Source organism: Natrix helvetica (assembly GCF_964273705.1).
Source record: "Natrix helvetica genome assembly, chromosome: Z".
NCBI lineage: Eukaryota > Metazoa > Chordata > Lepidosauria > Squamata > Natricidae > Natrix > Natrix helvetica.
In genome coordinates, this window is record NC_138554.1 from 89809963 (window position 1) to 89826226 (window position 16264).

At 39.1% G+C, this 16264-nt stretch overlaps 1 protein-coding gene across 3 annotated transcripts in view; it reads left to right on the top strand.

Annotated features, from left to right (window-relative positions):
- The window catches only part of GADL1 (glutamate decarboxylase like 1), a 455870-nt gene that overhangs the window by 353257 nt on the left and 86349 nt on the right, over window positions 1–16264 (top strand). For all 3 annotated transcript variants that reach the window (XM_081971302.1, XM_081971300.1, XM_081971301.1), the window contains exons 6-9: window positions 1061–1176; window positions 8469–8548; window positions 8659–8713; window positions 14453–14569. In XM_081971302.1, coding sequence (XP_081827428.1) covers window positions 1061–1176; window positions 8469–8548; window positions 8659–8713; window positions 14453–14569 — 368 coding nt within the window. The remainder of the gene's footprint in view (window positions 1–1060; window positions 1177–8468; window positions 8549–8658; window positions 8714–14452; window positions 14570–16264) is intronic.

Here is a 16264-nt window from a genome sequence, read left to right on the forward strand (position 1 = left end):
TTCTGGGATAGCGATGGCAAACCTTTTTTGGCTCGTGTGGCATAAGCGGGGGGAGCACAGGGGAGTCATGCGCGGGCGTGCCACACCCATAATGCAATGTGCGACACCCCCCTTGCCCATGTGTGCATGACAGGTGTGACCCTCATTTTTGCATGCGATTTTTGCCCTACCCAGGCTCCAGAGGCTCTATAGGAGCCTGGGGAGGGCGAAAACAGCCTCCTCTGGAGGCCCTCCGGAGGCTTTAGGAGCTTCTTTCAAGCCTCCGGAGCACAAAAAAAACGGCCCTAAGGGCAAACCGGAAGTTCAGAAACTGACTTCCGGTTTTCTCATAGGGCTGGTTTAAGCCCTTCAGATCCTTCAGGGACCAGTTTGTCTGTAAGACTGTTTTTTTGTGCTCCGGACGCTTCAAGGAAGCTCCTGAAGCCTCCAGAGGGCCTCTGGGGGCGGGGGGGCAGGAGCAGGCTGTTTTCGCCCATCCCAGCTCCTATAAAGCCTCTGGCGCCTGTAGAGGATGAAAAATGGCTTTTAAAAAAGCTGAACTTAGTTGGCCAGCATGCGCAGTTCACAGGGCAACGCCTGGCGTGCCCTGACAAATGGCTCCATGTGCCACCTGAAGCCTGGCAGAGGGACTGCATGTGCAGTGAAGTGCTGTGGTGGGAGCTAGTTACTGGAGTGAATTTTGACTTTCCTGCTGACTTTCCTCCATTGACTTTGCTTGTGGGGAGCCAACAGGGAAAATCACAAATAGATCATGTGACCATGACTCCTTGCAAAGTCATAATCATGAATTGGCATCCAAGCACCTGGATAGTGAGCATATAACTTTGGGGTGCTGACACGGCTAGAACTACAGGAGTTAGTCATACATCCATTTTTTTCAGCAACAATATAACTTTGAACAGTTGCTGAATGAATGAATGTAAGTCAAGGAATTTGTATCCAAATGAGTTCATCAGTATGCAAGAAGCACCTATAGTCATGCAGCATTTACAGCCAGATATTTGTAAATATACAATTTAGAATCCGAAATATTTATTAATATATGTAATGATTTTTTAAGGTGGCTCTGTTTCCAATATGTATGCAATGAACTTGGCAAGATATAAATATTTTCCTGACATAAAAGAAAAAGGCCTTTCAGGGATACCTCAGTTGGTTCTGTTTACATCAGAAGAGGTAATTAACTTTTCTTACAACTTTTCTAGTATAGTACTTTTGAGAAGAAAAATGTGCATAAAAGTTTGCAAAAAGAACCAGGATACATGTATGCAGACATAAAATCAAAACTAGGATATTAAAAATGTTATGGCACGCAATATGTAGTCTGACATTATGAAGTACTGATAAGATTTGAAAAGTCTTAAAAAGCTTTACTGGAAATATTTGGGCTTACTGAACTTTAGTTTCCTGAAGATCTAAACCAAATTTTCTCCTGTGCGCTGCTTGGAGAATCCAAGCATGGGTTCAACTTCATTTTGTCTGCCAGGTGACTGAGTTAATTTTAGAGTCTTTAGCAGTGGTGGGATACAACCTGTACACCCCGGTACGGGCGTACTGGTGCCTGCTGGAAGCACGAGGTACTGTTCCAGTACAGCATTCCGGAGGGCCCACCTGCCCACCGTCCTTACCTGTATTTGAGCCGATCAGGGCTTCCGTGCACGCGTACGGAGTGTACAGCATCTGTGATGCTTCCCCGAGCAGCTGGAGCATCACGGAGCTGACATGGAGCATTGCGGGTGATAAGTACGCATGCGCGCGCTGTGCACATGCTGCATGCATGCATGTGGTGAACGCCCGGCCCTGTTGCACTGTACTGGTTGCACCAGGATCCGAAACCCACCACTGGTCTTTAGCCACGCCTCCTGGCTTGATTGCCTCAGTTTTTTTCAACTCGGTCAAGCCCATAGTAGTGACTTAGACTCTCTCCTCAGTCAATGAGCAGAGAAATTAAAGTTATTACCTTGGATTCTTCAACCATTTCTTCATTACAGCAGAAGATTTGCTCCATAGCAGTAGAAGTTTAAAAAAAAATTGAATTGGCAACTCTTTGACAAAGAGCCCTTTGTCTTGGGCAGCACCTCAGGCTCCTAGAAGCCTCACGAGGCTCGGAGCCAACAATGTGGAGTTGTCAAAGCTACGTTTGAAGTTTAAAACCACTCCAGAGCAGCGCGATGGCACCGCAGCAGCTAGCAAATCAGCTAGCGAATGGATCGGGTGAGCATCGGCTCTGGGCAGCAAGGGAATGAGAGTCCAATACTACAGAGAGCGTGGCTGCCATTTTGGACATTGTTTTGAATAGCAATTTTGAATAGCAAATTTGGCGCGCTCACCATTTTGGCTGTCAGAGATTGCCTCGGACTATCATTTCAGTGGCGATTTTCATCTTGTCAGGGAGCGCGCCTCAGGGAAGGCACAGAGAGAGCTGTGCCTGGACTTTGCTTCTCCCTATCTGGCAGCTTGATCTGGTTTCCTAGCAGCTGCGTATTAGAGACTTTTTCAGCCTGAAGGCCCCAGTCTACCACAGCTCCAAAGAACTTTAAGTCAGTTGCAGACCCAAGAAGCGGTGCCAGCGCCAGAAGCCTTGAATGAAGCTGCTCGAGCGCTCCAATCAACCCAGCCCCGGGTTATTCCCTGTCCGAGTACTCCATCAAAGGTCCGGTGAGGCTGTGGCAGAATTTCATATCTGGAGTTGATCGATCTGACTTGGTCCTGAGGTGGTAAGTGGAGTGTTCGCAGTTGCCATCCTAGCTAACCACAGGAATGGCTGACTTGTGTCACGGGGAGGAAGAACCCTGCCCAGGCCCATCCTCCATCCTACAGTCAGCCCCAAGGAGAAAGGTGGCTAATGTGCCATCCAAGTCCTCCAGCAAGTCAGACAGGTCTAAAACTTTCTCTCATAAGTCTTCTACAACAGATAGGGGTGCCAGCAGGTGCTTGAAGACCTTTGATCCATCTCTCCCAAGGCAGGCTGAATTCACTTAGGCCACGTCCTCCTGTTTACAGACAATGTGGCCACCAAGGCCCACATCAATTGGCAGGGGGATACTCATTCCAAGACCCTGATGCAGGAGGCAGAGAAATTGTGTCTGTGAGCAGAGACCCACTTGTTATCACTCAGAGCCGAGCACATCTCAGGAACATCCAACACTCAGGCGGAGTAGCTGGCAGGTCCACCATCGACCACACGGAGTGGAGACTTCATCCTCAACTCTTTCTACAACTCTCAGACATCTTCGGTCGTCCACGAGTGGACCTGTTCGCCTGACTGAAGAATGCCCACCTGTCGAGGTTTTTCTCCAGGTTTCCGATGAGAGGAGCAGAAGGAACAGACGCCCTGAACAGCCCTTGGCCACCAGGCCTCATGTACACCTTACCCCCCTCGCTTTCATCCCGCCAGATTATATGACAATGACCAAATTGGAACATGCAGCTGATTGTCATAGTCTTCGTATGGTCCATGTTTTCGTTGAGAAAAACTGAGGCAATCAAGCCAGGAACTGTGGCTAAATACTCTAAAATTAACTCAGTCACCTGGCAGACAAATTGAAGTTGAACCCATGCTTGGATTCTCCCGCAGCACACAGAGAACTACTGTTCAGGTAAGACAACAGTCCTTCAGATACTTGTCAACTTTAAAATGTCTTCTACTTCAACTGCCAGAAATCCCTTGAAATATGCTGGGTAGGTAGTCCATGTTGCTGAGTTCTTCAAGTTGCTCTCTAACAGTGCAGTTTTAATGAAGGAACCAATTCATTTTTTTTACAGAATACCAAGTTGTTACTTTAAGTGAAGGCCGGCTAATTTCAGCTCCTGTTACAAATTAAAAAGAAAAGAAAAGAAATAAATAGAAACCTAGGTTTTCCACAGCACTTTAACTCCCCTTTATGCTCCTTTTATGATCTTGGCTGACTTTATTCAGGATCAGACATAATGATAAATAGTGTTATGTGCTTACAAATGCCAGCATAAGACAGGATTAACTGCCCTCTCTTTTCTTCTCTCTCTCTTTCTCTCTCTTTTTTTTTTTTTTGCTTGCCTGTCTCATGCATATGCGATTTCATTTTTCCCTAATTATATTTTCCCATTATATTTGGAGTAAGTGGTGCCTTTCTAAAGGAAAAAAAAAGAATAAATTAGGTTTTGAATCCTGAAAAGTTCAGTTCTCTTCCAAGCTTTGTGATTCAGTGGCCTGACTTTATGTCACTGTAGTTTTTGCTGATCTCTTATTATCTGAGTCTGAAGAAGTTTGGCATTTTACAGGAATAACTTTTTTCAGCTGAACTTAATAGGTGAATGTTAGAGAACTAATAAAAAGCTATTTTATAAAAATCATTTGCAATTCAAATGAAACTCTGATGCCAGAATCCAAATCTCTGCTGAGTACACTTGACCCTCTACAGGCTTATTTCATTATTGATGTAATTCAGTAACAGAAGATTAATAATCTATCTATGTATGTTATTCACAAAACAGCACCAGTTAATGAATACCACAGGCTTTCTGTCAAATTAGAAATGATTGGATGATGGTAGCTGATGGTATATTTATGCACTTCATTAAAAATAAGGGGAGGAAACTTCCTTGTCCAAAATGGAGCACCCACCATGAGTTGATTCATCTCATTAAAAAATGAGGCACTCTAAATAACTTTAATATATTCATAGCCACATATTGAAGTACTGCAGATTTTTCATAATTATGTTCATTCGTAACTACATTTGTGTGAATTCTCTAGAACATTGATGGCAAATCTATGGCACGCGTGCCACAGGTGGCACGCGGAGCCATTTGTCAGGGCATGCGAGGCGCTGCCCTGTCAGCTGGCCAGCGTGCATGCGCCCTGGCCAGCTGAGTTCACCCTTTTTTAAAGCCATTTTTCGCCCTCCCCAGGTTCCAGAAGCTTTATAGGAGCCTGGAGAGGGCGAAAAGAGCCTCACCTGCCCCTCCCGGAGGCCCTCCAGTGGCTTCATGAGCTTCCCTGAAGCCTCCAGAGCGCAAAAACCCAGCCCTATGGGCAAACCAGAAGTTCGGGAATGCACTTCCTGTTTGCTTGGAGGGTCGTTTTGACTGCTCCAGAGGCTTCAGGGAGCCTCTTGAAGGTCCCTGAAGCCTTCGGAGCACTTAAAATGACCCTCAAAGCAAACCGGAAGTGACTTCCGGTTTGCTCGGAGGGTCGTTTTGAGCATTCCAAAGGCTTCAGGGAAGCCTCTTGACGGTCCCTGAAGCCTTCGAAAAGCTTAAAACGACCCTTGCTTCTCTGAAACCTCCGGAAGGCTTCCGGGAGGGTGGAGGAGGCTGTTTTCGCTGTCCCCATGCTCCTATAAAGCCTCTGGAGCCTGGGGAGGGCGAAAAAAGCATGCAAAAATGGGGTCACGCCTGTAGTGCGCGCATGCGCACTGGGGGTCATGCATTGTATTATGGGTGCAGCACGCCTGTACACGACCTCCCTGCGCCCCCCCCACTTATGGCACGTGAGCCAAAAAAGGTTCGCCATCGCTGCTCTAGAAGAAAACTAAATTAATTAACCACCTGGTTTCACTTACTGTATGCAAAGAAACAATTTAAGACTTTGTTCACCATTGTTGGCAAATATATTAACCCTTAAATAATACTAAATATTTGCTCTATTTCCTCCGCTTTTAAAGAGACAGATTTATTTGTTCTATTGAAAGGATCTCAAGTCTCATAGACTTTGGGGATCATTTGAGTACTCTGTGAACCTCTGCAGACTTTTTTGTGATTCATCACTGAGACAAAAATAACCAAGAGCATGCATCTTTTGTGCTCTCCTTTATTAATGTGAAAGTTGTAAATCCAGGGCATGTTCTATTTTTCTAGTTGTTTTAAAATTGAACCCAGTTTCTCCAAGGAATGCAATATAGATTAACCTATTTTTTAATATTTATATGCATTAAATACAAGAGCCAATGTAAAACAGAATCATTTTGTTTGATAGTCATGTTTGATGAAGCACATATTATGATTTAATGATAGAGCATGAAGGCACAGAGATCAACAATATGATTAAGCTTCCGGACCATTTAGATGTTGCTGTTCCTTGCTTTTATTCTGAATGCCTTTGATGAAAAAAGTCCACTAATTTTGAATATTTCTACCTTTGAAATACTGTACAAGTGGTAAATTACATATGCTCTTTGTTATTTACATGCTATTCTTTTTTCATATAAAAATATGTCGGTATGTTTTCATGACAAAAGGCAAATTTTATATCACACTGATTGAAAAATGAAGAAAAAACACATATAGCTTTTGGCCAATATGTTCTTGTGATCACATTCCAGAATCAGGAGCATCACTTTGAAATGATAAGAAAGGCTTTGGGTCTGATAGAAGCTAATGAGCAGGAAGAAATAAAGATTATTTTGTCTTAAAGATTTGATTTGAAAAACTTTATAATATTTCATGATAAGCCTTTCAATGACTTTTAAAAATAGTCCTAGCTTTCTCACGAGACCATATCACATTTTTTCATATGTTTGTGAACAGCATTCTTTGTCAGTTTTTTTTATTGATTTGTAGAAAACATACATATTCCTGGCTTTTTTTTTTGGAGGCATAGCTGGTTAATGTTTTTGTTGCCTCAGTTTCAGATATGGATTACATATACTCCTTCATCAGAAAACATTTTCTCCAGAAAAAGTACTGTACTTTTTTGGATTATAAGACACACCGGAGTATAAGATGCACCAAGGTTTTGAAGAGGCAAATAAAATAAAAAAGTTTTTGCACTCTTCAGACCTCCCCAAAATGGCCCGTTTTTTGCCAAAAAAAGAGTATTCATAGCCTTTAGGAGGCTTCTAGAGTGGTCCTGGGGCTTGGGGGGGGGGAAATTGGCCTGTTTTTCGCTCATTTTCCTCCCTCCCCAGCCCCCAGGAGCACTCCGGAAGCCTCCTAAAGGCTATGCACACCCATTTTAGTGAAGGGACGGGGTTTTGGGAGGCCAAAAATGCTGTATTCAGTGTATAAGACGCACCCAGATTTTCAGCCTCTTTTTTGAGGTAAAAAGGTGCATCTTACATTCCCAAAAATATGGTAATTTGCTGGCTGAAAAAAAAGGAAGAATGGATCAAGAGAGAGATTAAGTTATTTAAACCAAGTCCACAACAGAGGCACTATTCCAATGCTAGTGAAGAATTACATCTGCTTAAGATTGATTTTATTAATTACCAAAACATGGAATTCATTTCCTTGTTTACCCTCTTGAATGTGTTTTCTAAAATTATTGATTTCAATATTTTAGCTATTAACTCAGCTGCTACTGACTAGTTTGTCTTTTCAAATTATTTTGATTTTGATAGTTCTTTTTGAAATAAGACTAAATAACTTCAAATAAAATCCAATGTGATATTTCTAATTGAAGATGTTTCTACAAGCATATTTAGAAAGTTTGTCATGAACCCAGAATATCAATGACAATGATATAATACTGTGTTTCCCCGAAAATAAGACAGGGTCTTATTTTATTTTGTCCCACAAAATATGGCCTTGGGCTTATTATAGAGGGAGGGCTTATTGTTTTGGGGTTGCCGGGTGGCTGTTCCCTTGCGAGCGGGCTCCCGAAGAACCGGGCACAGTCTCAGGGGCAAAGCAGCCATGAGGTGACCATGCTTATGAGCAGCCACCTGGCAAACCCCCTCTCCAGCTGGGCAGAGCACCATTCACTGACCTACGGGGTATCCCCGCGGCGCCCTGCCATGTGGCGCTCTGCCCGCCTCCAAGCTCCCGTGGCTTGGCACATTAGGGATACCCCCTAGGTCAGTGCATGGAGTTCTGCCTGGCTGGAGAGGGAGGTTGGGCGAGCACCTGTCCCGTCCCCAGCAAGCATGCCTCCCAGCCTCACCATGCCCTGGCCCAGCTCTCCATGCAGGGCCAGGGCGCCGTTACCACGGCGCTCCGAGCATAACTTCTTCTCCGGCTTCTAAACTCCAAAACTCGGCTGCCAAGTCTTCCAGCAACTGCCGCTCTAGGAGTGCGCTCAGTGGTTGTGGACTGGCTGCTGGAAGACTCTCTGTCCGGCCAGGCAGAATGGCATTCCCCAACTTAGCGGTATCCTGAAGGCGGCAAGCAATGTGAGCGCCTTCCCCCCCCAGCTCCCATGGCTTGGCGCCTTCGGGATACTGCTAGGCTGGTGAGTGGTGCTCTGCCTGGCCAGAGGGGGAGTTGTCCAGGGGACTTATTTTCGGGGGTGGGCTTATATTTTTGCCCAAGCGAAAAATGTGGCAAGGCATTAGTTTCAGTACAGGTTGTATTTTCGGGGAAACACAATATATGTAGTCATTAGAAGACTTGACAAGATCAGCAATGGTCTGCTTTAATATTTGTCACCTAATCAGATTAAATGTTATGAAAGAGAAATAGAAGGAAATCATTAAGATAGGTAGTAATAATAATAAAGAGAATGTTCATTCAACATGACTATTTTTCATGGATCTTGCTTTTTTACATAGTGTCACTACTCAGTGAAGAAGGCAGCTTCCTTTTTGGGAATTGGCACACAAAATGTTTGCTTTGTCAAAAGTGATGACAGGTAAGGACTCTAGCACATTGAAGTGATCCTATCCATTTGACAGTGCAGTATTGCAGTAAACAATTAACCTGTTGGACATAACTAAATAGCTTTACATCTGTGTCCCATAGAGGTAAAATGATTCCTGAGGAACTGGAGAAACAAGTCCAGCTGGCAAGGAATGAGGTGAGAAAGCGAGAGAGTGTAAGAGTCTATATGTGAATTTTGAGAATGGTAAACCTTTGGGTACTTTGCTTGGAATTGGGTAGAAAAGGAGAGTAAACGGAAGTTAAAGCAGTATAGTACATATGAGACAATGTGTTCAGTCTACAGATTGGTCAGTGGGTAAAGCTTTGCTTTACTTTGAAGTATCCCTTCAAAACTGCAACATAATTCAACTTTCTTCCCCCTTTTACTAGTCAAAATGCTTTACATTGTATCATTCAACACTTAATAGCTGAAAAGGTTGAAGACAGAGGCTGTTTCAGCAGCTTATAATGCTTTAGTAATACAGCTTGAACTGTTGTTACACTATGCCTTGTCAAGGTGAAGCATTTAACCTTGCACAGATCTGTTGCATTAAATCACATTTTTCAGACTTTGATTTGCAGAGGATCAAAATGCTGGGTATGTTTACAGTTAGGTAGAGGCTTCAGAACTTTAAAAATCTTTATGTTCTACCCTACGACTACTGTCCACTAGTTCATTTTTTGAGTTATTTTGATGTTAGGAAAACTATAGGAAGAAAGCATAGGTTCTTGCTTTAGCTTTATATTTTATTGTAATCCATAATGATAGGGAAGAGGTGACTCTGAATTCTAGTTTATCTCTTTCAGCCTTGGTATTATTTTCTTATTTCAAAAGTGTCTCAAATTGGCATTGAAAATGGCCAATATTGCAGCTCTAAACTCTTCTGGTTGTTCATTTCATTGGCAGTGTCAAAGATAAGGAATATGTCGCTTTAAGATTGTTGAGAATGTCTTTAACGTTGTTCATTATTTGATCAGAAATTTCATCCAATTTGAACAGATATTACAAATAAAAAATAAAAGTACAACCTGCTTATTTTTGAAAAGCAAGTCAGTTTTTCTGTCTTGTATTAAATAACTATTCATTCTATTCATTGTGTAAAGAAAATGTCAATAAAACTTTTATTTCTTTAAATGAAAATATTTGCAGGGGTGTTCTATAATTTCCCCAAGGTAGACATGTGAAGATGTCACAATAAAAACATCTGGAAATGCCAAATTACTCTAAAATTGATATAATGTCTATACTAATAGCCAGATAGAAATATAAGCGTAAGAAATATATTGTCTTTAAAGATCTCAGAATTTTGTGGTGTGGAGAATTGAATATGATCACAAATCAGTTTCAAATTGCTTTAGGAAGCAAAAATACAAGGCTGCTTTCATGTTTTTTTAAATTCATAAGAGATTAGTTTGACCTAACATGAAGTGTGGAGACAAGAAAGGGAGTGGAATTTTCTAATACACAGAATGTCTATTTTCCCCATCGACATTATGTCAGTACCATTGACACATTTAAAAATATTCACCAGTGAAAACATAGCTGACAATTTTTTCAGCTAGCTTCAGGATTACAAGCCACAGGGAAAAGACAATTTTTACAATACAAGCTTACTGCTCTCCCTATCTACTGCTAAAATTAAGCTTAAAAAACCTATTTAAAGTTATATCAGAGTTGGAAGAATTCTATTTAGTGGGATTTATGAGGCCATTTTTCTGGTTTCAGACTATATTATTTTGTATCTATGTTTAAATATTATGTAGTATTTAAGTTTGTAAATCAAAAGTTATTCTAATCAGTGCAATGAAAACTTAGACATATTGTCTTGGGAGGATAATTTTCATTGATTTGATGTTTTTGCTTTAGGCTTTTGGAATGAGAATATTTTGTTATTTTATAGAAGTACCTGAGTGCAAGTCCTGAGTATTGCAGATGGCTGTCAAAAACAAACTACTAAAATATATAACAATAACATATGAATGAGGATAACATTGAAGTTAGTTGAATAACACAAATTTAGAGTAATGTGGTAACAAACCCTAGAACATCAATAATAGGTATTCCTATCCTGAACTTGATATTTGGAAGGATTAAATTTTTGCTTATGGTTTTATTCATTTTCAGAACCTGGTGAATATTCACATTGATTTTGTTAACCACTATTTCTTCTCCTATCTTTATTTTTCAAGACCACTTATTGTGTCAGTAGCTATTAATGAATTCCTACTGAATATAGATATAACTGCAGAGTCCACACATCCTTTGGTTCCATATAATAATTCTAACATGTACAATGGTTTGTAATGTGGGATTAAATTACCAATTACCTCTGATTCCTCTTTTGGATCAATTTCTTTCTTAAGAAACTCCCGTGGTATTATTTCAGGATTCAGTCAGGCTGTATCCAGGGTTAAATGTGAAGTTTGTGTACTTCCAGTAATTACATTCACTCATTGCTCATTCTACTGTCGTTTTTTATCTACCCTTGTCCTTCCATATTGATAGGGATATACAGCAGTTGCTTGATTTATTATTTATTTGTAAATAACAAATTTTTATTCCTTTTAATAATTGAAAAGCTGTATGCAGTTCAATTAAGCTAAAAATAAGCCACTTGGTTTTAAAACTTTTATAATTAAAATTGGATAAGTCTACCAACTTATCACACAAATAGAATCATATAATTGGAAAGGACTTTTTAGATCAACAAATCCAACTCCGTGGTCAGCACAGGAATTCAAATTAAAGTGTTCCTTAACCTCCCCTTGAACCTAATTAAGGATTTCTTTCTCTCCTAGTGTTTAGTCAGAATTTCCTGTAACATAAATCTGTAATCCTATGCCATACATTCTGGAATGCTGGAAGGATACATGTGTGCATACACGTCAATCTGCATGTCAAAAAAAGCATCATGATCTTGTCTGTTTTAACTTTTTTCTTCAATGGATTCTGCTGTTGACTGTCTTCTGTGATAGAAGAACAGATATGAAAGTATTTTCAGCCTCTTCAAAGATAAATATTTCCAATGTCTTTAATCTTCTTCTGGGGACTTATTTTCTTAGTCCTGATCATTCTCATTGCATGTCTCTAAACATGTTCCAATTTTTTCTAAATCTTTTTAATGCGGGATTCCCAGAACTAGGCACAATATTCAGAGTGAGCTTTGACCAATAGAGAATAAAAAGAAACTATAATTTCTTACTATCAATTACATTCCTAATTATATTCCCATAATTACATATTATCTTATTGTTTATGCAACCTAAAATTATATTGCTGTTTTAAAAGTAATTTGCCCTGGCAGATTCATATTCAGCTTGTAATAAACTACTGTTTCAAGCTCTTTTTTAAGTTTTATTACCAAGCTAATTTGACTCATTCTGCATTTGATTTTTGTTTCCTAAGACCACTTCTTTTTTCTATGAAGTTTAATTTGAATTTTATTTCTGTTCAGCTAATTTTTGTGTTGTGTATAATTATTAATATTATTAATGTTGTTGTACTATCAAGCAGTAGATTGAATTTGGCACTTTTGTCATTGAGTCCTTCTCAAAGACTTGAAATAAGATGTTATTTTAATAATATTAAAAATATTATCACAAGATGAAAACTGTTTCAAGTAAAGGTATTTTTTGCAATTGACTGATAGTGATTTTTCAGTGCTTACTTCTACTTTTACTCTATTCTTTCTGAGTACCATCCAAGATTCTTCCTGTATGGCACCTAATGTACTGATAACCTATGGAAAAATCATGGGCAGTTGATGCCATAATCTTTCAACTTTAATTTTCAAATTGTGATACATTTTGATCTTCTCCAATTCTATGTCTTCTACTCAACTTACTCTTGGTATTGCCACATCAATTATTCACAGTCTCTGATTTCCAACCACAGTCAAAACTGATGTGTTATGAGTCAAGATTTTATCAGTTTCTATTTGGAAATACCAGAATACTTTAACTTTAACTTGCTGTAGGCCAGTGGTGGGCAACCCGCGGCTCGGGAGCCACATGCAGCTCTTTACACCCTTTAATGCGGCTCTTCTGTGTGCCGGGTGCCCGCTCCCCTCCCTCCTCTCGGGCTTCAGAGGGAAGCTTCTGCAAAAGCCTGGGCGAGTGACAACCAATTTTGGTCCTATGACTGCAGAATGCTGCAAAATACCATAAATGCAGGCCAGTTGTTGAGTGTTTCAAATGTGATTGGAACACTCAACAAGGTGACCACAGTGTGTGTGTGTGTGTGTGTGTGTGAGTGAGAAAGACAGACAGAGAGAGGAACAGAGAGAGGGAGTGAGGGAGGGAATCAGAGAGAGACTGACAGACAGACAGACAGACACACACACACACACAGACAGAGAGAGACAGAGAGGGGGAGGGAGGGAGAGAAAGATAGACAGACAGAGAGACACACACAGAGTGAGTGATTAAGTGAATGAGTGAGAGACAGACACACCCACATACACAGAGTGACAGAGAGAGAGGAAGGGAGGGAAGAGAGACAGAGGGAGAGACAGAGACAGACACACACACACACACACAGAGTGAGTGAGAGACAGACAGACACATACACACAGAGTGACAGAGATGGGGGAGGGAGGGAGAGAGAGACAAAGAGCCAGAGAGAGAGAGAAAAAGAAAAAGAAAAAAAGAAAGAAAGTGGGAGAGAGAGATGAAATTAAAAACAACAACATACAAACCTGACTTACTCAAACTATCCAAGGAAATGCAAGGCCAATGTTCACATTACTGGTTGTGACTTTGTCAGTCAATGTCAGGATGTAATTTTCTCTACATTGTTAGGCAAATTTTACGGAATTTAACGTTATCGATAAATAATATCGTTCTAAAGTTTTTGTTTTATTAGTTGTGTTATTTGTATCCTCCCGACCTATGTGGATACTTGCATGCAGAATATTCTCAATAAAAACTTATTGAAACTAAAAACAGTGTACCATCCTATGTATTTTCGGTTTTAAAAATGTGGCTCTCAAAGTAAATTTCAATCGTGGTTTTGGCGAGATTTGGCTCAGTTGAAAAAAAAGGTTGCCCACCACTACTGTAGGCTGTATTGTATTCCAATCTATTTAAATTCCATTTATTAACAATTCAGGAACCCAAAATGTCAGTTATTTAATGTAGCTTAGGATTTGTCTTTTAAAGTAAATAATATATCAATCCTTAAACCATAATTTTATTTTTATTTGATTATGTCCTTTTTGAAAAGGCATGGTATGTTCATGCTACAATTGGATTTTTGTTTTGTTTTGGGAACATGGTGATTTAGACTGATCTTGGCAGAGTGGAATTTTAATACTGTGGGTTTCCTTAGCATTTGTGTGGATAAATACAAATTGATTTTCCATGCACCATTCTCACAAATTAAGAAAAAAAAAGGATGAAGCTACAGGAATTCTGCCAACTAAAGGGTTTATCTTCTACAACTAATATATTTCAAAGAATGTTTTCTTTTTAAAAAAACTCATTTTCTCTGGGTGGGTAAACAAAAAAAAATATTTATGGGTTACAAAGGAGCTTGCAGATTGATTAGGAGGAAGAAAATATTATGTGTATTATTTTATAAATGTGTGTATCAATCTGGGATACATCTCCAATTTTAAAAAAATTAACTTCCTTTGAATTTAAGAACCAAGACACTATAGTCGGTGAATGAGCACCAATAATTGGTAGTAGATTCTTTGACATTCTAATATTTTAGTAATCTAGGCTTCATATATGTAATTTTAAGGATCATTTCTTTGGAGAGAAGCTGGCTGTTAATATTATTTTTGCAAAAAATGTAAAATATAATATAAAATATAAAATAAGATTTCTAAATCTCACTATATTCTATGTAATATACTTTCTAGAGAATTGTAAACAACCTTTATTTCTCTAGGGTTCTGCACCATTTTTTGTCAGTGCTACAGCTGGTACCACCGTTTTGGGAGCATTTGATCCTTTGAATGAGATAGCTGACATATGTGAAAAACACAATCTTTGGCTGCATGTTGATGTAAGTTAATTTTAATAGCAGTGGACTGTTTTCATTTATTCTCATACTTATTTTTCTTGCAGCAGAATTTTCACAAATTAAGTTGCTGAAAAAGTTGGGATAAAATTTGGGATAATGGAGTTCTGAAAACATAATTTAATTTTCTTTTTTTGTAAAAACTCTCTTCTCCCCAAGAATTGACAGCACTGTTTTGGTGGAAAGATAATGTCTTTAGGCAAAGCTGCCCAATGTGTAAAATTTTCAATCCCAAGACTTAAGAATATAGCTGCTATACAGTATGCTTTGGTTTATCTATTTTGTCAGATTCCTTACTTTAATTAGTTATAAATATTTCAGATTTTGTGAAAGATTATGTTGGCTTTGGTATTTTTTAAATATAGTCTTTCTAAAACAGACATCTATCAACTATGCTTGAAGACAGAATTCCTTTTGGTAAGAAATTCTGGAGATGCAGTGCTAACTGGAAGATGCTAATTTACATACAACTGCCTTTATTGCTTTAATTACGCTATTAAAATATTCATTCATTCATTCATTCATTCATTCATTCATTCATTCATTGTTAAGCAGTGCACTTCTTAGATCCCCTACAGATGCCTTTCCTAATCTGGGGGATCCCTCTTCCTCCCCTTCTTCTTTCAATATTTCTCTTTTCTTTCCAAAAGAAAATCATTCCAGGATTTTAGCAACCCCACATTTTCCCCAAGAGCCCTAATCAAAGATGCAGTTTTTATGGTGATTGAAGTTGATCATTTATTTATTTGTTACTTACGTTAATAAAAACAACTTGCTTTGTTTTTATACTGCTCTGGTAACAATGCAAGGTAAAATAAACATAATAAACATAATTTATCCATAATAAAATTAATGTTATTATGTTCTTTTAAACAATGCTTATTTATAGGTACTAGGAACATAATATCCAAGGTTGCCAAGTGAGGTGGGAGGGAGAGATTGTCCTTGATCAGCACAGATCCTCTCATTATCCGAAATACACAAATAGGAAGAAAAAGAAAAGAAATGACTGGTCTTCTATTCCATCCACCAGACGTCTTTTGTCAAAACTAAAAAAAACATAAAGAGATCTGCATAGGGATTTGCATGTAGAGCCTCTTCAGAATGGTCTCTTGCCAATGTCACCTGTTTCTCTTCTGCCTGAGCTATTGTGTTGGTAGGATCTATTTCCAATTTGATTATTTGTTTCTTCCTCTTAGGAGAAGAATGTCTGCTGTTAAATGAAGTAATGAACATGGTTAAAATCCCCAAACTTTGCTCTCAGAAGCCAAACGTGAGGCTGATTAATTGCATCACTGATCGTAGCCCACTATAGCGTTACTAGAAATGTCATTATCCTACTGTTTAATGGGTATTGAGTTATTTCAGATGATTATCTGGAATTACTCTTAGATTTCAATAGCATCTATTTTTCATTTATGAGGACTCCGTGGAATTGTTTTGATTAGTGTTTCCAGAATCTAAAATGGTTTGTGTACATTTCCACTTACATAGGAGAATGAGTGAAAAAGATAGAATTTCCTGCATACTATTTGTTAATTTTGGGAAATCAAGGTAAGCGAGATAAATATATAAAGGTTTTATGAGCTAGATACCATTATATCTGGTATTCACTAATTTTCTGCTTTTCTTGTTGGTGAATTATCAGGGGGAAAAAGAGGTTCATATTCAGAATGTGTC